Source organism: Recurvomyces mirabilis, assembly GCF_035927965.1.
Source record: "Recurvomyces mirabilis strain CCFEE 5264 chromosome Unknown scaffold_12, whole genome shotgun sequence".
NCBI lineage: Eukaryota > Fungi > Ascomycota > Dothideomycetes > Mycosphaerellales > Teratosphaeriaceae > Recurvomyces > Recurvomyces mirabilis.
In genome coordinates this window covers 581,029-603,243 of record NW_027041946.1, presented here as the reverse complement: position 1 = coordinate 603,243, position 22,215 = coordinate 581,029, and the positions used below count along the sequence as shown (strand labels likewise).

Genomic DNA, 22,215 nt, shown 5'->3' with positions numbered 1-22,215 from the left:
ATGGAGGAGTACACTTTCAACGCTATATACCTTGGACGATCTTGGTTATGGGTCGGCGGCTCACATCAAACGCCATTGATCCATTCATATCGTATACTATAAGTCTTCGTCACATGGTAGTGGGGCCGCCTGCCGCAAGCTAAACAGCCGTGCGCCACGCAGCACAGCCTTTGCCTCACCTCACACACCACCTCCAGTTTTCTCTTTCAGACTCTTAGCTTCTACAACTAATCCCTCGTATAGTATCTTTGGGGAGCACCTAATTCTGACCTACCCTGCCGAGCTCGCATAGTCTCTGGATTGTTACTCTCTGCCTTTAGTTGGTGATGACAGCACAGCCTTACCTCAGCCTTGCGGGAGGCAGCAACAATACGACCTTCTACCTGCAATACACCTTAGTATGATCAGCCGCTGCGATGCGGCTCATCAATAATAGCGAAGATGGACCGCTCAGTCTGACCAAGGACCTACACGACGACAGCATCCCGCCATATGCGATATTATCGCATACTTGGGGCGCAGACGATGAGGAGCTCACTTACCAGGACTTGTGCAACGGCACTGGCAAGGACAAAGCCGGATATGCCAAACTCGACTTCTGTGTTCAGCAAGCCAAGAAAGATGGACTGGAATACTGCTGGATAGATACGTGCTGTATAGACAAGGCCAACGCGACTGAGCTTTCTGAGGCATTGAACTCGATGTTCCGGTGGTATAGCAACGCCAGAGTGTGCTACGTCTATCTATCAGATGTTACATGTCTCAAGCGAAGTGCTGAAGGTAGCTCAGACATGCTTTGGGAAGCTGCTTTCCGTTCAAGTCGATGGTTCAGCCGCGGATGGACCTTGCAAGAACTACTAGCACCGATGAACGTGGAATTCTACTCACGAGATGGACAGCTGCTTGGCAGTAAGAGAACCCTCGACAAGATGATCCAGCTTATAGCCAAGATTCCAGCTGCGGCATTGCAAGGCCGTCACTTGGCGTCATGGTCGCCCGAGCAGCGAATGGAGTGGCGTGCCAATCGCGTCACCAAACGCAAAGAAGACGAGGTGTATTCGCTTCTTGGCATCTTCGGTGTGCACATGACTCCGATCTATGGCGAGGGTGAACATGCGTGGGTACGACTGAAGGACGAGATTAGCAAATCCTTCCGAAGCAGACTCGACAAGCCGCCTACCGGCTCTCTGGAGGCCGACTCTGGCCAGCCATCAGGAAGTATCACTGGACAAGACATGGTTGCCTCCCTCAGATTCGAACAGATGGAGGCCCGACGTCCGACTATCAAGCAAGCGTACTCCTCTACATGTGAATGGGTGCTAGAGCACCCCATCTTCAGATTATGGCTCGGTAGTGGCAGAGCTGATGCACCTGGAGGTGTGCTATGGATCAACGGAAAACCAGGGTGTGGCAAATCTACATTGATGAAGCATCTCCATAAGAGTGCGGAGAAAACACGGTCGCAGAACGAAATTGTACTTGGTTTCTACTTCAATGCCAAAGGCAATGATCTAGAGAAGTCAACGCTTGGAATATATTAAAGCTTGCTGTTCCAGATAGTCACACAACTGCAGGACCTACGAGACGCGTTGGCAGCCTCGATGAGCACGCTTGGCGGACCACAATATTCTGGAATCTGGACAATCGGCCTCCTCCAGGAGATGTTGACGATCGCTGCTAACAGTCTGCCAGGAAGGAAGCTTAAGATATACATAGATGCACTGGATGAATGTGATGAGCAACAAGTGCGAGACATGATCATGTTTTTCGAAGGCCTAACTGAGAGAGCTCTGGACCATCAATGCCAAATAAATATCTGCTTTGCCAGTCGCCACTACCCAGCAATCGACATGCGTAGTGGTAGCAAGATAACCCTGGAACAGGAAAAAGGGCACAACGAAGATCTGGTAAAATATGTACACAAGCATCTTCAAGCAGGCACCGGGAAGCAAGTGGAGAGCATCAAAGTAGAGATCTGCGAGAAGGCCAACAGCGTCTTTTTGTGGGCAGTCCTTGTCGTCGAAATCCTGAACGCAGAGTACCGCAGAGGTCGCTTATTTGCCGTGAAGTGGCGCCTGAAGGAGATACCCCCGAAGCTTCACGAGCTCTTCATGGATATCATCAAGCGAGACACGGTCAACTTAGACGAACTGTTGCTTAGTCTGCAGTGGATCTTGTTCGTAAAGCGTCCTCTCAAGTGTGCAGAATACTATTGTGCCATGGCATCTGGCCTTGATCCTTCTGGACAGTCGCTAGATGAATGGGATCCGGAGTATATCACTTTCGAACACATGAAGACTTATGTGCAGCATTCCTCCAAGGGCTTCGCCGAGCTAACGCAAACAAAGGAACCCACGGTCCAGTTCATTCATGAGTCAATTCGCGACTTCCTGCTGAAGGACGGTGGTCTGAGCAATCTGCTGGACAGTTGCGGGTCTTCCGTTGAGAGCTCGAGCCATGAGCGACTCAAGTCATGTTGTAACCACTATCTTACAAACAGACCGACCCTTGGGTTGGAGCGACATAAGGCCAGTACCGATCAGGCAAGAGCTCTGCTGCTATGTTGCCAAACACGGCTACCCTTTCTCCAATACTCTGTGCACTCCATGCTGTACCACTCGGATAAAGCTGCTCATGACATTTCCCAGGAAGATTTCATTCGGCAGATCGACCTTCGTGCTTTGATCAGATTGGCCAACGCGTTTACGACTTTCGAGTTCATGAAACTCGCCGAGGATGCCAGGCTCGCATACATACTTGCTGAGGGGGTGACCACGCAGCACTCTTGACCACGCTCATCAAGCTGGATGTCCCGCTTCACGAACCAGGCCAAGAGCGCCATATCTATCCTTTTTTCGCCGCTATTGCGGGTAACAGGCTTGCGGCCTTGCGCGTCCTAACGTCTTCCGAGTCGTACCCCAAGCCCGACTTCACTGCCTTTGATGAAGAGCTAGGTCACTTCATCCTAGATGTACAAGGACTTAATCCTCTCTGTTGGGCGCCGCAAGGAGGATACCTGGCTTTGGCAGAAACTTTGCTGGCGAGGCCAGGCTGCATTTCACCTCAGCTTCTGAATGCGGATTGCAACTTGGCAGAAATAGAGAATGCAGTAATGCTGGCCGCGCGGAAAGGGTTTCACGATATTGTTAAGCAGCTACTCCGTGCCCTCAGCTGGACGTTCCGCACAAATCCGAAGGATATCCTGCTTGTACTGTCTTGTGCTGCCTTTTCTGGATCGCTCGAGATGATGCAGGATCTGTGGTCGCAGCGCCCTTCCGCAATTGGATCACTTGACCTTACACGCTCGTTACACATGGCTGCTGAGGTGGGTCACAAGTCAGCCGTGAAGCTACTGCTTGATTGGCAGGCTGATGTGAATGCAAGCTTAGACGGTCGGACAGCATTGGTCTCTGCGGCAGCCGATGGCCATCATCATGCCATTGAGCTGCTGCTTGATTGCGGTGCTGATATTGATGCAATGGGGGAGACGAGCGGAGTAGACGTAGGCGACACGACACTCCACTTCGCAATCGAACGATCTCACCTGGAGACCGTCAAACTTCTTTTATCCCGCGGGGCAGGTGTATGGAAGATCTCTGATGGATGCAGCTCCATCATTGCCCATGCAGCGCGTCTTGAAGTCGACTCTGTCATGAGGACAGTGTTGGCACATTGTATAGCAACAGACGACTGCACCACATACTTAGAGACGATACTCCTGAGCGAAGACATCTCGGATTGGTCCTGGCAATCGATCCAGGCGTTGCTTGAGCATGGCACGCAGCTGGAAGCTTCGGACCGCTTCGGCAACACGCCCTTACTCAAAAGCGTGGAATCAGCAGCGGATTATCCGCGCTCGATACGAGCGATCACACATTTCCTGCATCTCGGCGCCGATCTGGAAGCTCGGAACCAAAATGGCAGCACGCCGCTGCTTGTAGCAGTGAAAAGCGGACAATGGCAACTCGCTAAGGAGCTCCTCGAGCATGGAGCCGATTCGAGCGCTCGTGATGGTGAAGGCAACGCTATCAGGGATGTCGGAGAAGAGGAAGACATGGCAGAATGGGGATTGCTGGCACGTGATGGTCTCTCTCAGTGCGAAATTTGTTCTGTTTCAACCCCATCTTCTCCTCTCCCTGAGGATGTGACATGCCACACATAGCCTATACCGCCTGCGTCCTCCTCAACTTCGGCGCTATCTTCCGAAACGCCATCTCAGCCCCGGCATCACTCTGCTCTCCATTCATTCCGTTCCAATGCTGCACAAACCCATTGACGCCCTGACTCGCTTTCCTCGGCGTCGCACCATTTACATCATTAGCAGCACCTTGCTTCACGCCACCAGCAGGTGCACCTTCCGTCGCTCGCCGTTTACCGAGGACACTGGTGGCATTCGTAGCTCCGCCGATCTGCTTCGCGGGAGTCCGAGCAAGTTTTCGTGGTCCGCTGGCTGAACTTCTGGAGTCGAGGGAGGGTCCTGAGGGTCGTGTGGGAGTCTGCAACTGTATATGGAGGTGACCGTTTGTCAGGGGTTGTGTTTTAGCATGAGGTTGGGAGTGTGAGATTCCATTTCCGTTGACCAATTGCTGAGGCTTCTTCTTCGGGACAGTACTGCTAGCTTTGCGCGGCTGGACAGCGCTCTGCCCTTTCGTACTGGCCGGTGCTTTACGCGAAGCACCACCTTTTGGAGTCGGTGTCCTTGGAGGTTCCACGTTCAGTTTCCGCGGTGTTCGTCTTTCAGCCGAAAGCTCGACTGGTAGAAGTTGCACAATCGGATGCCTGACTACGCTGGGTGTGGCACCTTTCAGCCTGTAAGTAAGTGTTACTGGCAGTGCAAGTACACGAAGCAAAGTGCCAAGACTCACCATCACCATTAACCAACGTCTTCACCACAGGCTCCATCTTGAGTTTGACCGAGCTGGGGCCACCTGCACATCTCGACCCATCGCTGTGGTCGTGATACTCGCATGGACCATCACCCTCAGCTTCGCCATCCTCGTCTACTACATCGGTCGTTGGGTCCTCGAACAACATCCCACCTGACAGCGACCGAATCGCATTGACCATCTCGACAGCAAAATCAGTATTACCCTCAAAACAGCACCGATAGCTTTCCGCATCCTTGTCGACATCTGGGTCCATAATCTGTCGTGCCGCAATCCTCGTCATAAGCTTCCTGAAAGGCGAGCCTGGGGCGGAAGAGCGATAGATCTCATTGATCTCTTCCGCGTCTGGAACAAGTTGGGCCGTGTTGAGGGACAGGCGGTAGGCGTCCATGCTCAGATTCGCGAGGTGTAGTAAGGAGAATTTCTCGCACAGGCGGTGGAGCTTTTGGCAGGAGACTGCTTGACTGTAGTGCGCCTCCTCGTCTTCCAGATCTAGCGGTTCTTCCAGTTTGCCTTGGTATAGCCATTTCACGAAGAGTTCGAAGCCTTGGGGGTCTTCGTCCGGTAGCTCAAGTCGCAAGGCTTTCTCACTGCCCCCTTCATCCATACCATTGGTCTTGTTCTTGGGTATCTCATGCCCGTCAAACTCCACCTCGAAGTAAGTCGAATGATGACACAGTAAGTTCTTATGCAAACACCACTTCTTCCTTTCCTTGCCTACGACAATCTCGACAGTCGGTCCAGAGAGTAGCCTTTTATGTGCTTGCTTAGCTTCGTCCATGCCGTAGGAACTATGTGCTGAGGTCCACCAGAGGGTATGAGGACTGCTATGCGCCATACATGCATATCGCTACATCTATAGGTATATCTTGGACTTGATACTTGATGCAGGAGCGAGGAGAAGAAAGGGAGACGTACTCGGCGAAAGTCTTTGCGCTCGTCCAGGGCGCGTCCGTCTTATTTGCAACCACAGTACTAATAATGCGCGTCTTGCGCCCCGTCTCGTCTATCACATGCATAGGTGGATGCGCCAACAGCCTCACACCACCCTTCTTCCCACCGTCCTCTGCGTACGCAAAATCTCTCGAGTATACCGGCGCGGTGGTAGTAGCTGTCGTCGACGCCGATGCTGTCTTGCCGCGACGGAAGTGCAGTGGGTTGTAGTACTCGAAGGTGGTCTGCCAGCTTGGGGGAGGAGACTGGACGTCTTCACCCATCAGGTCGGAGGGCGAGGGGGGGCGTTATATACATATGTACGAGGCATGCAAGGGCGTCAACGGTTGCATTTCGCGTGGAATGGAATGGAGGAAGTTGAGGAGAGACATGTCTTGTGTATGCGATCGGGCGCTCATTGGCTGGTGGTTGAGCCCAAGCGGGATGGAAACAGGGGTATGGACGGCACGAGGCATACGGCAAGGGAGATCCATTCATTGAAGTCGCGAAGGTATAGTACAAAAGTTCTATACTATGATACACGTCCTCCCATATCACCATGCGCTCCACACACCCAACATCCCCACAATGCAACGACTCCTGAACTACCTCCTTCTCAAATACCAATTAAAAGCCAACTCCATCGTCTCGCCCCCAAACGGCGTAGGAACCTCCGCCAACCCAGGTCTCGCTACCGGATGCCTCAGATATACAGCCGAGCAAATCTTCTGATTCACCTCTAGGTATCTTGGGATGAAAGCAAAAGCACTCATGAACTGTCGAGGTTGCCAGGGCGTGGCGTAGGGCTTCGATGCATCGACTGGGTTTGCGCGAGCGCGCTCGAGGGCTGCTGAGAGGAGTTCGGCGTCCTTGCGCGCGATGTACTCGTCTTCCTTGTCGGGGTCTGACATTTGTGGATTCGACGATAACGTTGGCTGCTCGGCTGATGCGGCTGCGGTGGCTGATTGTTGTACGTCGGATGTCGACTGTGTCGGCTTGGCGTCCTCGGGGAGTTTGGTCATGATCTCAGCCAGAGCTGTTTCGAAGCCGTCTACCGTGTCGTCTATCGCCGCATCCTCCTTACCACTGCCATGCTTCGACATCGTCTTCTTGACAGACTGTGAGAAGGCGCGGAGTTCTTGTTGGCGCTTTCCAGACAGATCGCGCTTGGAGTCTTCCAGTATCCGCTTTGCGCGTGCGATGAGGTTCTTCATCGCTTTCTTCGCATCTTGCTCGTCTTCAGGTTTTGTCTCCAGCGCCTCTCGCTCCTCGGCCGACTCTATCGTAGCCATACCAGCTTCACTCTCTTCACCTTCACCTTCTTCCCGCGCCTCAACATCCTCTGCTTCCTCCCCCTCCTCCACTTCTCCGCCAAAAGCTCCATGATCCGTAACATGACTATCACTGCTCTTCTTCTTCGCGCCTGTGGCAAACATCACCCTCTCAGGCTCCACGCTAAACATATCACCCGGATTCAACTGATACCCAGGATATATCATCTTCTTCCCGTTAACCTTCACCCATCCATGAACCACAAATTGCCGCGCCTGCTTCACACTAGAAGAGAAAAGCGCTCGCCAAATAGCCGTATCCAATCTCCTCTCTAGCGGATGGAACGTCATCTGAGGATAAGGCGTCTTCTCCGGCCTGCCATCTGCTCTCTTCGCCACAGCATCTTCTGCTCTAAATGGCTCGCCGGCTCTCCGTCGTCGCCTTGCTTGCTCTTGCATTGGCGTTTCCAGCCCTGCTCCTCGCCCACTCGCCTGCTCACTTCCGTCGTATTTGGCCAGGTATCGATGGTCCATGCTGACTACACTGGGTAATCTTCTGTCGAACATTCGAGTCCAAGTTCCTTCTCGGACGTATGGACTGTGGTAAGCCCGAGCTAATGATTTCGCTGTCCATTTCTGCTGGAAGAATGTCTTGTTTGCGGCCGGAGGGGTGGTTAGTCGTGATAAGTTGTATAAATTCTCCTTGCGCCTGGTGTGCGTGTTAGCAGATATCGTTATGAAGTTCGGAGGGATGTACGACTTACCAATCTTGTCTTATCCTTGGTCGCTTAAGGTTGTGTGGTTTTCTAGGCATTATTGCGGTTGAGAGAGTGTTAATGAATGTGATGGTCTCGTGCTCCGCTCATGTTCAATCATCGAAGGGTATGCCGAAAGCGGTTAGGCGCCGCAGCACCTCCGGCGATTATATGACTTGACATCGACACTTATATAACCATCTCTGCCCCTAGACACATCACGAAGAGGTGGGTCGTCTCGTGATGAGCATCACTGAGATTCCAGGCTCACGAAGTCATGTCAAACAAGAATGACGAGCGACCAGGTGCCAATCAAGCAACGCTCATATCTGTATTGCTCAGGGCAGGCAATTTACCACGATCGACCTGATGATTCCAGAATCAGGCGTGTTGATGATCTGCGGAACACTTCCAGTGACTCCCCCTTGGTTGCTGTCGAAGTCATGCCGGTAGGACCAGACGTGAGCAGGCTGCGTCTGCACATCAATCGAGACACGAACCGCCCACTTCCGACGTCCAGACGATGCGTCGGGTAATCACAACATATGCGCATACCACTCCTATATGCGATGTACTTCCACGCCGTCTTGACATAGCCCGTGCCACCATGGAGGGGGCCCTCGGTACGCTTCTCATCAACGATTCGAGCCTTTGCCCTGATAGGGGGTCGCAAAGAAGCGCTGCGCAAAGTCCCCTGACGCCGACCATCCCGCTTGACTAAATCGCTCTGTACGCCTTACCAGTGCAAGATACTTGCTTCACGTCTCTCTAATGATCCATTTGTCCGCGCTGCCACTGTGTTTACAGCGTGAAGTGAAGCCCACGTTAGCGACTGGCTTTCAACGCGGATCTTATTAGCATTTCGAAGTACGATAGAACATGGGGCCCCGACAGAATCGCAAGACGTGAGGGATCGTGCCTCGAGCATTGATATGAGTGCCATGATGGGATTTCTGGAATGTTGTCAGTAGTCTGCTGCCTTGAAATCTATCCGTGGTTGCGATACCATAGCCCATGATCTGTCGACGGTTTACAGAGATCTAAGTGTAGGGCTGGGGTCTCAGGCGTTAACCTACCGTCTCACAGCGATTCGCACAGGAAGTCCCGTAGCTCAAACCAGATTTCGAGTCACGTCCTACGTGGCGAGGGTGCTGGATGCTTATGACGGCTGCGAGCGAGGAAACCGCCTTTGCGAAGAGTGTCACTACGAGTTTTTGTGATCGTCCGTGCAAGAAGCTGAGGCTTTCCCGCAAATGACACGATGAACCTGGGCAGGAAATGGTCAATTACTATCTGTCCTTCAATTTTTGCTTGGATCCTGCATGAAGTGAGATTGCGGTTAGATCCTTGGCGCTCACTAGCGCCCGCACGATCAGCCGCGCCCCACATTCAGTCAGAGCTTCGCATTGAGTCGAAGCTCGAAAATTTACAGTCACTTTGCGACAAGACACATTTCCCTCGCAACCAAACATCATGGCGGACAACGTTGACGACGCCGTCAAAAATACTGGAGCGATGGACACTGGAGCTGCTGCTACGACCACTGCCGCCGCTGCCATCACCGAGAACGAAAAGGCGAATGGAGAGCAGAAGGATGGTGTGATTAACTCCGGTGAAACAACAGGTAAAAAGACGGACCGAGTCGAGGCCGAGAATGAAGTCATTAAGGCTGCCGACGTCCCTGAGAAAGAGGTGCTCGATGCGACCAACCTTGATAGCACCACCGCCGAAGAGAAAGTAGTGAACAAGGATGACGAAGACCAAGACCAGAACGAGAAGAAGCGCAAGGCAGACGTGAGCGTCTCAGCCCACGATCGCGAGCGTGGCAACAACAAGCGCGGACGGGGTGGAGGGCGTGGAGGTCGCGGCAATTACCACCAAGCAAAGAGTGCGAACAAGGCCAAATTCGACGACCTCCCCGAGAGCGACGACCTCCTCGAGATCTGCAGACAGGTGGACTTCTATTTCTCCGACAGCAACCTCCCTATCGACCAGTACCTCCTCGACGAGACTGGGGGCCACAAGAATCGCCCCGTCCCACTCAAGACCATCCACAACTTCAAACGCATGCGTCATTTCCAGCCCTACTCCGCCGTCCTCGACGCCATCCGCTCCTCGCAATTCCTCGACCTCAACGAACAGGAAGAAATTACCCGCAAAGTCCCGCTCGACGAGAAGTTCACAAACGATGCTAATCACAACAAATCGCTCCAGCACACCGCCAGCATGGGCCGCAGTATCTACGCCAAAGGTTTCGGTGACGAGGATAAGACCACGCACCTCGACATCGAAGCCTTCTTCGCTCCTTACGGCCCGGTCAACGCCGTGCGTCTGCGCCGCCACGACGACGGCGAGTTCAAGGGTTCCGTGTTCGTTGAATTCGTGGATGAGGAGTTGCAGAAGCAGTTCCTTGACCTTGACCCTAAGCCGCAGTTCAAGGAGGGCAAGGATTTGCAGATTATGAGCAAGCAGGAGTATGTTGATGTCAAGCATAATGGGATTTTGGAGGGGGCGGTGAAGCCGAGAGGGCCGAGGAAGGCGAGGGGTGGGGATAGGGAGTTTAGGGATAGACGTGGTGGGGGTGATCGAGACCGTCGTGGTGGGGGAAGGGATGGGTTGGACAAGGATGATTGGAATGCTAGGCGTGATCGGGATCAGCGCGATGACAGAGGGAGAGGTCGAGGTGGACGCGGTAGTAGGGGGAGAGGTGGGAGAGGTGGACGTGGCGGCAGGGGTGGCGATCGCAGACGTGATGATGACCGTCGTCGTGGGAGGGATGATGAGGACCGGGATCGCTCGCGTTCGCCTCCGGCTCGTCGGGATGGAAAGGAGGAGGGTGGTGCTACTAATGGTGGGGCTGAGAAGGATGGGAACGCCGAGACTAATGGGGAGAGCAAGAAGCGTGGTCGTGAGGAGGATGATGGTGGTGAGCGTGGTGGGGAGAGCAAGAAGGTCAAGGAGGATGTTGCTGCTGAGGCGTAGGGCATGGCAATAGGCAAGCAGGGTCTGGCTGAATTTGAGTCGTGGGTGTATCCCAGTGCCTCGAGAGCAGGAGTCTAGGCGCGAGATGGCGTTACGCTGGCGTTTTCGACTACGATTGCTGTACTTTCGGGCACAGCATGGCTAGAGATGTGAGCTATGCCTACATGAATGAAACACTCTATTCTATGCTCTGCGTCCTATGCCCATAATTTAAACCGCTTGTCAACAGTCCGAGCTGAAAGCACGGCCTGAGGTCTTAGTGTAGTGGCGTTCAAGCAAAGCTCCCCATTCTCTCATTACTGCCATTGCAGGCGGGAGCGATGCTAAAAGAAGATCACTGGATCGGACATTTAGCTTCATACGCCCTCGTAAAACCGCAATCACAACATGCCGGACCATCATTGCCTTCGTAATAGCATCGTAGTTGTCCGCTATGCTATACATACTAAGTCTACAACCCTTTCATCAGTTCCCCTAGTCCAATAGGTTTCCTCACGGCATTCGAGAAGCCCTCGTGGAACGTTACCCAGATTCTTCCTTCTGGCCCTTCTTCTGTAGTAGTAGTAGCCTTACCTTTGCCCTGATCGCCCCCAGCTGACGCAGGACTTGGAACAGGAGCCACGATGACACGACCGAAGAAATCGCGCTTTACTGCCATCTTCGCTATCCTCGCCGCCTCGGAATCTATCGCCGCAGAGGCGGAAAGTGAGATGGCTGCCTCAGCGTCATCCTCCTCACCAGCTACAGCACCACCTTTGAACCTCGCCATCCTCGCCGCCTCAGCACGTTTCCTCTCAGCTTTCTTCCACTCCTGATCCAACACCTGTCGCACCGCGAAACGCTGCTTCCCACCTACAGCAGAATCACCGAAGTCCTTGCCGCCTGTGGAGTAGGTTCCTAGGACGTCGATGGAGGGTTCCATGCGATAGATCCATTGACTAGGTGCCTGCCAGCTCGGTTTGCCACCATCCGCAGAATCCAGATCCGTGACCCGTGTTCGTTCGAAATGGATACCGCAGGCTAACATCGCTTCTACCGAGCGAGACAGGAGTTGTTGTTCTGATGCTTTACGAACGGAGGCTGTGCCGGCTTTGCCTTCGCGGTCTGTGGCGCTGCCGCCTACGATTACGGGGTTCACGTTCGGCGAGAGCATGCGGAGAAGGTAGGGGAGGAGATCGGTGGATAGGGTGGTCGTGCTGCTGAAGGAGCGGGTGAGGTCGAGGGTGAGGGAGGAGTGTAGGGTTTCGAGGAGGGAGAGGTGGTGTTTTGTGGTTTCGTGGGCTGTCCAGGAGGCTTGGGGGCCGGTGAAGGGGTGGGGTGGCAGAGCGTCGTCGCTTGGGTCGGTGTTGTTTTGGCCCTGCTGGGCTTGAGCTTGGTATTGGGCCCGTGTGGGCGAGGCGAAGAGGTGGTGGAAGGCGAGGACAGGGGTGCTGAGGTAGGGTGCTAGTTCCCATTCGTTGCTTGTGAACACTGCCGAGGACAGGCGGTCGTGGAAGTGTAGCCAGTCGTAGGCGGCGGAGGGTTTGGAGAGGAGGGTGTCGTCCTGGAAGGGATGGTCTGGGTATGTGGTGAAGCAGTCGGTCATGATGCGGTCCGTGTCGCCGTGGGTGTCGACTAGTTCGCGGAGACGATCAGTGGCTGTTCGCTTTTGCCCTTCTGCTACTCCTCGTGCGCCACTGTTGTTTGAAGGAGTGACGGGTGCTGAACTCTTCGGAAAGCCAGCGCCTTCTTGGAAGACTCGCTCGACGATATCCTTCGGTCCTCCTCCGCCTAACCCTCGAGTGGCACCACCTCCATGTGAGAGATCACGAAGGACGTTGTCTTCCACCCATCGTCTTGTCAGTCTCGCATTACCAGTAGCACTTTGCTCAGCCCGCAGTTTTCCAGCAATCCACTCGCCTACCACCATGATCCCTCGCATATCGCCTTCGCCAGCACCATTGCCACCGCGATCTTCTTTCCGATTACTGACGCCCCACGTAGCCTCGCATAGCCTGCGCACACCATCACCCTCACACGGCACACCCTCCTTGTCAAAGATACTCTGCATACGAGCCGTGATTGTCTGGATTTGTGGTTTGCGCATATGTATCACCTCAGCATGGGAGCTCTGCCGCAGTGGTCGAAGGGACGGATGATATATGTCGTTACAGATCAAGATCAGCGGCCTCTGCAATCTAAAGCGATCGCCTTTCTTCTTTCGAGCAGGTGCTTGTTGCATGTTGCTGAGTCCACTGCTGTTTTTCTGGTCCAAGAGGATGAGGTCGATGAGTGCTTTCACGAACCCTCCTTCTCCTCCTGCACCACCACTCCCGCTCACTACGCCATCGACCTCATCCACGATAACACAGACAGGCTTGCCAGCTTTTCTCACCTTGCCATCAACTGTCCTAGTATCAACGCCTTTCACATTCTCCGTCCCAACCATATCCCTAATCCTCCCTCTTACGACGTTACTACTCCTCTCATCACTCGCATTGATCTCTTGCACCTCATAACCAGCCTGCTTAGCACATACATGTGCCAACGTCGTCTTGCCCAGTCCAGGCGGTCCAGTAAGCATCAAAATCTTCTTCAGTGGTCGCTCTTCTATTTGCTCCGTCTGTCCCTTCTTTGGCTTCTGTGGACGGTAGGAGCCAGGGAAGACGATCTGATCCCATCTTTTCAGCCAGTACATGACGGATCTGTGCGTTCTCTCATCGCCAATCAAGTCAGTGAATTTGCGAGCTCGGTACTTTTCCGTCCATAGTAGAGATGATTTCTTCGTCGTGGTTTGCTCGGCTGGCGGTGTAGGTAGCTCGTACGCTTCTATGGGTATAATGGCCTCGGCCTGAGCATCTTCGAGTAGCTGGTGAATGTTGATGCCATAATACGATCGTTGTGCTTTCGCTGGACGCGCCAGTTGATTCTCGCCCAGATTGAGCTCAGTGAATTTGCGCTTCCTCGCTAGTGAAGGTGTGAGAGGTGGCGACGACGCCATACAGAGCATCTGCAGAGGTGAGGAAGTTCCTGGCTCAACGGGCTCGCTGCGGAATATATCACACGTCCTCCAGCTCCGTCCAAGGACTCCGGAGGTTCGCGCTTGTAAGGTCTCCTCTTCGGCGTCTGCGAATGCAGCAACGTCCTCTGAGAAGGTCGTAGGTTGTGTGCTCGCGATGGAGGGTTTCACGAGATCACTCAGCAGCTCTTCCAGATCACACAAGTCGGGTATGCCGCTGTCCATGCCGTGGAGCGAAACTGACGCGATGGAACGCGTGTGTTGAATGCCACGCGTCTAGAACTATAGCTAGCCGTAGGATGCACGAGATTAGATAAGATCGGGTTGAGAGACAACCCCTCATTATTATTATGCCATTGATCATTGGAGCTCTCGAGCTGCAGGAACGTCTGGTCTAGCATTTTGCCGATTTCTCCTAGACTGGCGCAAGTGTTAGGATGAGCTAATTTCAATGGCCTACTACTAGTACTAGTCCTCCGATATCGTTGACGCGATGCAGAAGGTGCGATGGACTACGTCAGTCGTCCCTTCCATTTCAACTAATTTCATCCTGTTTCCACTTGACCTAAATTAATCCACACACCGATCCCCTTCTGACGACCCAACCACAAACGACGATAGTAACTTCATATCAAGTAACAGGACACAGCAACGATGGCGAGCAACACAAAACCACTAACGCTCTACTCCCACGCCGGTGTAAGTCGTCCATGACCCCCTACTACCACCGCGTCCACTAACACGAACCACCAGGGCCCCAACCCATGGAAAGTAGCCATCATCCTCAACGCCCTCTCCATCCCCTACGAAAACAAACTCATGGACTTCCCGGACCTGAAAAAAGCCCCCTTCGAAGCCATCAACCCCAACGGCCGCGTCCCCGCCCTCGAGGACCCAAACACCAACACCACCGTCTGGGAGTCGGGAGCCTGCATCGACTACCTGCTGGAGACCTACGACACCTCTAACACCTTACACGCCAAATCCGGGCCTCAAACATGGGCCCAGAAATCCTGGTCTCATTTCCAGACTTCGGGCCAGGGACCTTACTACGGCCAGCGCGCCTGGTTCGTGCTCTACGCCCCGGAGAAAATCGAGCTCTGTCTCAACCGCTATAGCGATGAGATCAAACGCGTGCTTGGCGTGATCGATAGGCATCTCAAGTCCTCCGGGCAGAAATTCCTCACGGGCAATGAGGCGAGCTATGCGGATCTCATGTTCGTGCCGTGGCATTGGTTGCTGTTGCAGAAACCTTTTATCAACGGGGAGGAGTTCCCGAAGGAATTCCAGAGTTCATTCCCAACGGCTTGGGAGTGGCATAAGAGATTGTCCGGGATTGATGCTGTGGAGAAGGCGAGGGAGGCAAGGAATCAGGCTATGAGTAAGGGACACTGAGGTGACGAGACCTGAGGAGACTGGGCGAGAGAAACAGTGGGCATGGCATGCAGATATGGTATGGCTTGCCATGCATATCTGAAGGGCAGGCATGATGCTTAGGGACAGTCAAAGTATATGGTGGAGAAACGGACGACGTGACGGATAGCTCGAGTGTGGAAACATTATCATGGATGCCAGAAAGAAGAACACTCTCAACGAAGTTTTTACAAAGAGTGGTGTACAGGTTCCCAAAGGCTTATCATACCTCTCCCCCACCATCCACAAAGTCCTCACCTCATCTGACAACGAACGCTTCTTGGACTTCCAACCTTCACACTTCACCCCAGCACAACTTCTCTCGCGCTCATTACACCCACTACCTCTTCCCCTTCTTCTTAGCCGGCACAACCCTAAAAGCCCCATTACTCTCCCCCTCCTTCCCACTCCCCTCCTTCCCAACCCCACCCCCAACACCCGCCGGCCCCTTCTTCGCCACCTCTGACCACCCACTCGCCCCATTCGCCGCCCCGGCAGCCGGACTCGCCGTACTCTTCGGCGCCGAAAGCTCCACCACGCCCTTCTCCGCCAGCTTCTTCCGTCGGAGGAATTCCTCCGCGAAGTGTCGAGAGTCGATGGTGTGCGAGACGCCGTGGACGGCTTCGGTGATCATATCACGGTCGGTGCCGAGGACGGAGAGGGTTTCGACAAAGTCTTCGGCTGTGATACGCTTTTCGTCAGCAAATTGTATCATGACACGTTGGAAATGACGGAAGAAACTGACCAGAAATCCCCTTATTCAAATCCACCCTCAGCTCCCCCACAGCCCACTTCCGGAACTCCTCCTGCGCATTGGCAATCGCAGCCCCAGCCCCATTGTTCATCGTCGCGCTCCGACTAGGCGTCTTGCGCTGCCCCGCCGCAAGGGCACCCGGCACGATCCCCGAACTCACAGTCCTCGGTAAAGCGGCAACTGGCGTAGCAGGTGCGGGACCAGCAGCAGGCGTCTTAGGCTTGCCGCTCGCGCCCACAGTCGTCCACGCACTATTCCCACCCGCACCGGGCGAGGGCGCGGAGACTTTGCCCGCGAGGTTGGCGTAGCTTTTACTGCCTGCTGGTGCTGCTACGGAAGCCATGGCTGAGGCTTGGACGGTGGCGGCTGCTGCTACTAGACGCTTCTTACGCGCTTCTTCTTCTTTCTGGATCTGAGCCATTGTCTTTGCTGGGCCGCCAGCCTTCTGCGCTGCTTTTGTCCAGGCGGCTGACATCGTGTTAGTTGGTGTAGCGGGCGAGGCGGTTGCGCCCCAGCTCGCAGAAGCCGGGAGACCTGGTTGAGGAGCGACATGCTGCTGTTGTGCTGCTACCAAATCTTCCATTTCCTTTTGTGCAAGTGCACGCCTGGCAGCGATGGCAATAGCTTCTGCTTCGGCTGCCTTCCTTGCTTCAATCTCCTGGATCTCTCTCAGTGATGGACCCTTAGGTGCCTCGGCCTGCTCTTTTGCCCACGGTGCCATAGCCGCACTAGGTGTCTCGACCGATGGCGTCTGTGACAGGTCCCTCGATTCGGTCTGCAACTGATCTGCCACACTAGTACGACCAGTGCGTTGAGCAGCAGGAGCAGGGAGAGGTGACTGCGATGGTGCAGGCGGAAATGGCATGGGCATGCCGATTTGTGCAGGTACCGGAGACTGCTGTGCAGAAACGGCTGCCTCTACTTGTTCGGTCAGAGACATTGGCTCCTGTGGTACGATTGGCGATGCGACACTGCTCTGAGTAGTCGGCGTCTGCTGCTCGGACGCCGAGGATTTGCTAATAGATGTCTGGAATCGTGCATCAAGTGCCTGGCCCTGCAGCTGCTTGAACTGCTGAAGTCGCTCGTTTGGCATTGGTTGTTCATTTGTGGTTTGTGCTTGCTTCGCATCATGCTGAGCTTGCTCCTGCTGCAATCTAGCGCGGTCCTGCAACATCTGCTGAACCTGCTGCTCATGTTGAGGCTGTGTCTGTGCTTGCTGCTGGCCGATCGGCTGCCCTGGTGCACCAAATTGACCTTGCGTTCTGCGTTCGCCAATGTTGAGTCTGTCCATGATACCTGGAATCTCCTCCTCACGAATATGGCCCAGAGTGTCCACGCCGGCACCCACCGCACCCAGCCCTACACCCTGCGGCGAGCGAAAAGAGTTATCGAAGAAGCCGGGCACAGCACCAGAAGGTCCATGGCTGGGACTGGATTGGAAAGCACCATTACTCGGGCTTGTCACGGATCCGAAGCTTGGCTGTGAATGCAAGCTCTGCGCACTACTGTGATGATGAAGCTGGCCATTTCCACTACCAGGTGCCAAGCCATGCTGGCCAGGCCCACCCATACGCTGTGCCATCTGTGCTTGAGCCAGATGCTCCTTCTGTCGCGCCATCAGATATTGCTCTTCTTGCTTCCTACGCTCGAGTGCATTCTGCTGGTCAGCCGTCAGAGTAGTGCCAAAGCTGGGAAAGCTAGACGCGAAAGGCGGCTGTACGCCACCAGCGGACGTCGGACCAGGTGGACTGACACCAGTGGGTTGGCCAGCCCAGGCTGTAGGATTGCCGGTAGAAGTAGCTGAGCCATGTGGGATGCCGATCTGCGGGACAAGGAAAGGTTCCCTAGAGTTTCCAATTCGACGGATCAATTGCGCCAGAGGCTCGTATTCGATGTCTTCGTACTTTTTGACCAAAAGCTCAGGTGAGAAGAAGCCGGCCTTGTACCAGTCGTGCATCTCGAGTCCGGTCCACGGTCCTTGTGTTTGACCTTGTGGATCGCGGTAGATCCAGCGCATCCTATCCGGCATAACCATGGTCCTTTGTTGAGGTGCCGGTGGCTGATTCGATGCCGAGCTGCCAGGTGGCTGCTGCTGTTGTGGTGTGACCTGATCATCGCTCTGCAATTGAGATGGTTCGCCCATAGGAGGTGGATGGTGACCTAGTCCGCCAAATGGCTGCTGCATGTCTGAAGACTGTCCAAGAGCTGGCATACCGCCGAAAGGATTTTGCAGATCAGACGGAAGCCCACCTAGACCGCCGAACCCTTGCTGCGCACCCCTCTCGATGCTGCCATCGCGCATCTGATCCTGCATGCCTTGTGGGAACATGCTAGCCATTCTGCTGCCGCCAAATCCACCAGCACCCTGTTGACCAAACATACCTGATCCGCCAAGCCCAGCTAGGCTTGGAGACTGCATCTCAGCAGTAGAGGTGGCGAAGATGCCACCGCCAAAAGCGCTCGACAAGCCCGAAGTCTGTCGTCCTGGCGTGCCGAAGCCTGGTTGCGAAGCGGGCCATGCACCAGAACCAGACGCGCCACCGAGCTGACCCAGACCACCAAGACCGGCGAAACCACGATTACCAGCAACACTGCCTGTCTGGCTACGATCGCCAACGCTGCCTTGTGTAGGTGGCGCACGGCCAATGTTCTGGAACGAGCCTAGGCCACCAAGACCTCCAAGATGGCCCTGCTCCTGTCCAAAGCCACCGAGACCTTGTAAAGGCGCATTGTGCATTTCATGGCTCTCAGCATCGGTGTTCTCAGTCAAGCGATCAACCCCATGCTCGGGCGAGCGGTATGGATTGGAGTCCGTGGGGCTCATCGGTTCATGGCCGCCAAGCTGCAATCCAGAGCGTTGTGCGGCGGGCGTCTGATGGAAGGCATCCCTATTCTGCAAGAACCCTTGACCAGAACCCATCGCGTTATCAGAAGTCATGCCGAAGGCGCCGATACCACCTTCTTCCAAAGTGCTTGACCTGCTAGGTGTGCCAAAGCCACGCGCGCCCTGCCTAGCATGTAGTGGGCTCAGATCAGATCCAGCAGCCAACGCAGCACTTCCCGACAGCTCTTCTTCAGCTTCCGGGAGCGGAGCAGGAGGATTGTCGAGTGATCGCCACGATTCATTCTCATTGACCCGTGACAAGCTAGACATACTACTCTTTCGCTGCACAGTCGGCGATCCGAGATCCTCGTTGCTATCTTTAGTGAGGAGGTTCTTGAAACGGCTTTCGGGCCGACCGCTCCCGCCAGCTGCACGCTTCTCACTTTGCTGACCGCCAAGACCGAAATTGCCAAAGGAGCCCATCGGCGACAGACCCGCGCTTTGCGGACCAGCAGTCCAAGGAGAAGACGGTGCGCCGAAGCCCGCGCTCAGTGGTCCGGTGGGGTTTCGCTTCAAGGTCCCGAATGGCGTTGTTGCTGACTTTTCGTGCTCGTTGTCGAAGTCGTGCGATTTGCCACTCTCGCGAATATCGGTGCGCCGGCGAATCAGAGATGGTGGTGGTGATGGCGCGCGCTGGTCTTCACGCGTGGTGGAGGGCGATGCCATAGAATTGCTCGGAAAGGGGTAGGACTCGCTTGTCTCCCGGCGGCGTCCAAATCCCCTAGCTACACTAGGAGATGGAAGTCCGTAGCCGCCGGAATTGGTGGCATTGCCCGAGATAGAAGTCTTGCGCCCAGACATGCCATTTGACTGCTGTCCGTCTTTATTGTTCGTGGGTGGGCGAATGGGAGAGTTGACGGAAGTCGAGAAAAGTTCCCTCTCCTCATCGTCCATCTCCCGCAGGCCGAGAGGCTGTACACTCCCATCTTTGTCCCAGCAAAGGTCTGGCCCGGGCTGCGCGTCACGAGTATGTTCTGCCCTGCCCCACGATGCAGAAGATGAGCCGTTCGCGATATCTGGATGCCAGCCTCCCACGTACAAGTCCGGCAGGCCATCTTTCAGGCCGTCGTCCGTGCTTTGTTGGGCCTTGTAGAAGTCGAGTAATTGTTCTTTCGAGTAGCGCTGGTCGCTCACAGTGCCGTTGCGATGCGGAGGGACATAGCGGGGTGGCGGGTTGGAAGGAGCATCTGATTGTGCATTCGAGTTTGACATGGTCGGTATGCCGGAGGATCTGCGAAAGGTTTGTGTTACGCGTGATTCGGGTAGAGCTGAGTGATTTGGGCCGCTTCTTGCAGCTGCTGAAGCGAAGGAGGCAGGTGCCATATTGTGAGTGTGCTACGAGAGGAGAATGGAGGTGGGTTGTGGCTATCGCGAGTCGCTAAGCTTGTGTTGTAGTGATTGATATTCCTTGCCGCTATAATTGATGAGAATGTCGTTCAGTGGAGTCGTGCAGTAAGAGGTATGCCCTGGACAGAAAGAAGTCGATCTCGTGTGCGCAGTGTCAAGAACACTGCTAGTGGCTGAAATCGTCTAAGCTTGATCGCGTGCCGGCCCGGGTACCTGAATAGTATATAGAGCCTCATCATTTCATTGACAGGTCGCTCCATCAATATTAAACGATATCATGCGGCTACCATCTACCACTCTTTCCAAGTCGCTGACGTGTTACACCACAGGACGATGCTACAGGCCTGGCGCCATTTAGCGACCATCATGTTTCGAGCAAGCTATATACCCGCCTACTTGCCACGAAAGCATCGGTGGGCTTGACAAGCCATCAAGCGTTAGTATCGTGGTTGAGTCGAAGTCACGAGAATGTGAGGCATAGACCGTCACAAACGCGTCAAATTTTCGTCTGGATCAAATTACATCCGCTATGCCTGAAAGGATCTCAGTATGTGACAACGGGGACACTATCATCCAAGATCTGATAAAATACTCCTGGACGAGCATCATCAACCCGCCCAGATGATAGAGCCACGATTTTCGGAGCTGATTCATCCTCGCAGCAGAACCCTCGCCTTGCGGGTCACACAAGAGAAATGTTTGCTATTCCTCACCCCTCTCGAGGCTGTACGACGCAGTAGCCCGTCGGATCCCCTGCCTTCGCCATTTGATCGCCATCCGCAGCGACCCTCACCAGCTGGACAACTTCCTGTAGCTTTCCGCTTTCCCGCACGCACATGCGCTTCTCGAGATGCACAATGTACCACGATACAACCATACTCTGCGGTCAGTCGATGCCTTATAGTCCGGTGCAGTCCCTCTCCTCGATCGCCCTTCTCCTCCTGCTTTTCTGAATCGCCATATACTTGCTCGCCCTGTCAATTCCTGCTTGGGAAGACGTTCGTCCTACATTACGTCAGTCTTCGCGTTCGTTACCTACCTACCTATTTTACGTCATGGACTTTGGTGGCATGGATGCACGGATGCTTGGCCTCATGGGTGAGGGCGGCCGAAGGATAAGAGGGATGGGTGAGGGTAGGGGTAAGCTTCCTTCTTTCTCTTCTTTGCCTTTTACTTCTCCACTTCGAAAGTCGACTTCACTTCCACTTACATCATGGACTTTACAGGACCTGGTATGCCGCTCATGAATCCCATGCTTGCCGGTGGTGGTATGCCTCTCCGCGGGATACAGACAGATTGTATGGATTTTTCGATGCCTGGGAATCCGAATTACATGTTCGATGGCCGGCCTATAGGACCCATGAGTTTCTGTGGCACTGGACGTATGCCAGGTATGGGCACGGGCATGAGCCCGTTAGGTGGCGGACTTGGTGGATTCGGTGGACTCGGCAGGTCAATGATGCCCGGTCGACTAGGCATGGGCATGGGTGGCCTGGGCGGCTTGGGTAGCATGGGTGGCATGGGTGGCATGATTGGTATGGGCGGTATGGGCATGGGGTCGCCGTTGATGGGTGGCATGGGTATGTTGGGCGGAGCAGGAGGGCTAGGCCTGGAGAGGTTCGGGATAGGGGCAACCTGGTTTGATATGCTGGACGATGACGAGTGGGATGACATGGATGACTTCGAGGACCCAGATCAGTATCTCGTTGAGATACGACGAGCCTACAGAAGGAGAGAGAAGGTGATGAGGAGATTGGGCAAGCAGCAGTTCCTCTGATGCGTAACGTTCTGCCTTCGTTGTGATCAACGCCGACGTTCACGGACCTTAGCTGTCGGTGCGGACGCGGTCTTTCACTTGCTTGCTTTTCCCAGAGGCCAGTCGCAGCATTGTAGATGTGCGCTTCCACAAGCTTGACTGTCTTGATCACAGATCAGAATACTCCATACCAATTAAAAAATCAATGTCTTCGATCGCGTCGCCATCGTCATGTC

General features: G+C 54.5%; 8 protein-coding genes across 8 annotated transcripts; 4 read left to right on the top strand and 4 right to left on the bottom strand.

Annotated features, from left to right (window-relative positions):
* Positions 1-416: 416 nt before the first annotated feature.
* Positions 417-2,789, top strand: LTS14_005246 (uncharacterized protein; the record flags this gene model as incomplete). The annotated part of the gene is made up of 2 exons (XM_064837944.1): positions 417-1,475; positions 1,557-2,789. The coding sequence occupies 2 exons, from the start codon at positions 417-419 to the stop codon at positions 2,787-2,789; spliced, it is 2,292 nt and encodes a 763-aa protein (XP_064694648.1).
* Positions 2,790-4,163: 1,374 nt separating this feature from the next.
* Positions 4,164-5,667, bottom strand: LTS14_005245 (uncharacterized protein; the record flags this gene model as incomplete). Its single annotated transcript, XM_064837943.1, has 2 exons — positions 4,164-4,801; positions 4,866-5,667. 2 exons carry the CDS (start codon positions 5,665-5,667, stop codon positions 4,164-4,166), a joined length of 1,440 nt encoding a protein of 479 aa, XP_064694647.1.
* A 757-nt stretch (positions 5,668-6,424) lies between these two features.
* Positions 6,425-7,904, bottom strand: LTS14_005244 (uncharacterized protein; the record flags this gene model as incomplete). The annotated part of the gene is made up of 2 exons (XM_064837942.1): positions 6,425-7,799; positions 7,855-7,904. 2 exons carry the CDS (start codon positions 7,902-7,904, stop codon positions 6,425-6,427), a joined length of 1,425 nt encoding a protein of 474 aa, XP_064694646.1.
* Positions 7,905-9,318: 1,414 nt separating this feature from the next.
* Positions 9,319-10,827, top strand: LTS14_005243 (uncharacterized protein; the record flags this gene model as incomplete). Its single annotated transcript, XM_064837941.1, has 1 exon — positions 9,319-10,827. The coding sequence occupies one exon, from the start codon at positions 9,319-9,321 to the stop codon at positions 10,825-10,827; it is 1,509 nt and encodes a 502-aa protein (XP_064694645.1).
* Positions 10,828-11,278: 451 nt separating this feature from the next.
* Positions 11,279-14,050, bottom strand: ctf18_1 (Chromosome transmission fidelity protein 18; the record flags this gene model as incomplete). The annotated part of the gene is made up of 1 exon (XM_064837940.1): positions 11,279-14,050. One exon carries the CDS (start codon positions 14,048-14,050, stop codon positions 11,279-11,281), a length of 2,772 nt encoding a protein of 923 aa, XP_064694644.1.
* Positions 14,051-14,479: 429 nt separating this feature from the next.
* LTS14_005241 (uncharacterized protein) lies at positions 14,480-15,220 on the top strand (the record flags this gene model as incomplete). Its single annotated transcript, XM_064837939.1, has 2 exons — positions 14,480-14,524; positions 14,579-15,220. The coding sequence occupies 2 exons, from the start codon at positions 14,480-14,482 to the stop codon at positions 15,218-15,220; spliced, it is 687 nt and encodes a 228-aa protein (XP_064694643.1).
* A 358-nt stretch (positions 15,221-15,578) lies between these two features.
* Positions 15,579-20,088, bottom strand: SMY2 (kinesin-like protein; the record flags this gene model as incomplete). The annotated part of the gene is made up of 2 exons (XM_064837938.1): positions 15,579-15,919; positions 15,984-20,088. The coding sequence occupies 2 exons, from the start codon at positions 20,086-20,088 to the stop codon at positions 15,579-15,581; spliced, it is 4,446 nt and encodes a 1,481-aa protein (XP_064694642.1).
* A 1,348-nt stretch (positions 20,089-21,436) lies between these two features.
* LTS14_005239 (uncharacterized protein) lies at positions 21,437-22,000 on the top strand (the record flags this gene model as incomplete). Its single annotated transcript, XM_064837937.1, has 1 exon — positions 21,437-22,000. The coding sequence occupies one exon, from the start codon at positions 21,437-21,439 to the stop codon at positions 21,998-22,000; it is 564 nt and encodes a 187-aa protein (XP_064694641.1).
* Between the last annotated feature and the right edge of the window lie 215 nt (positions 22,001-22,215).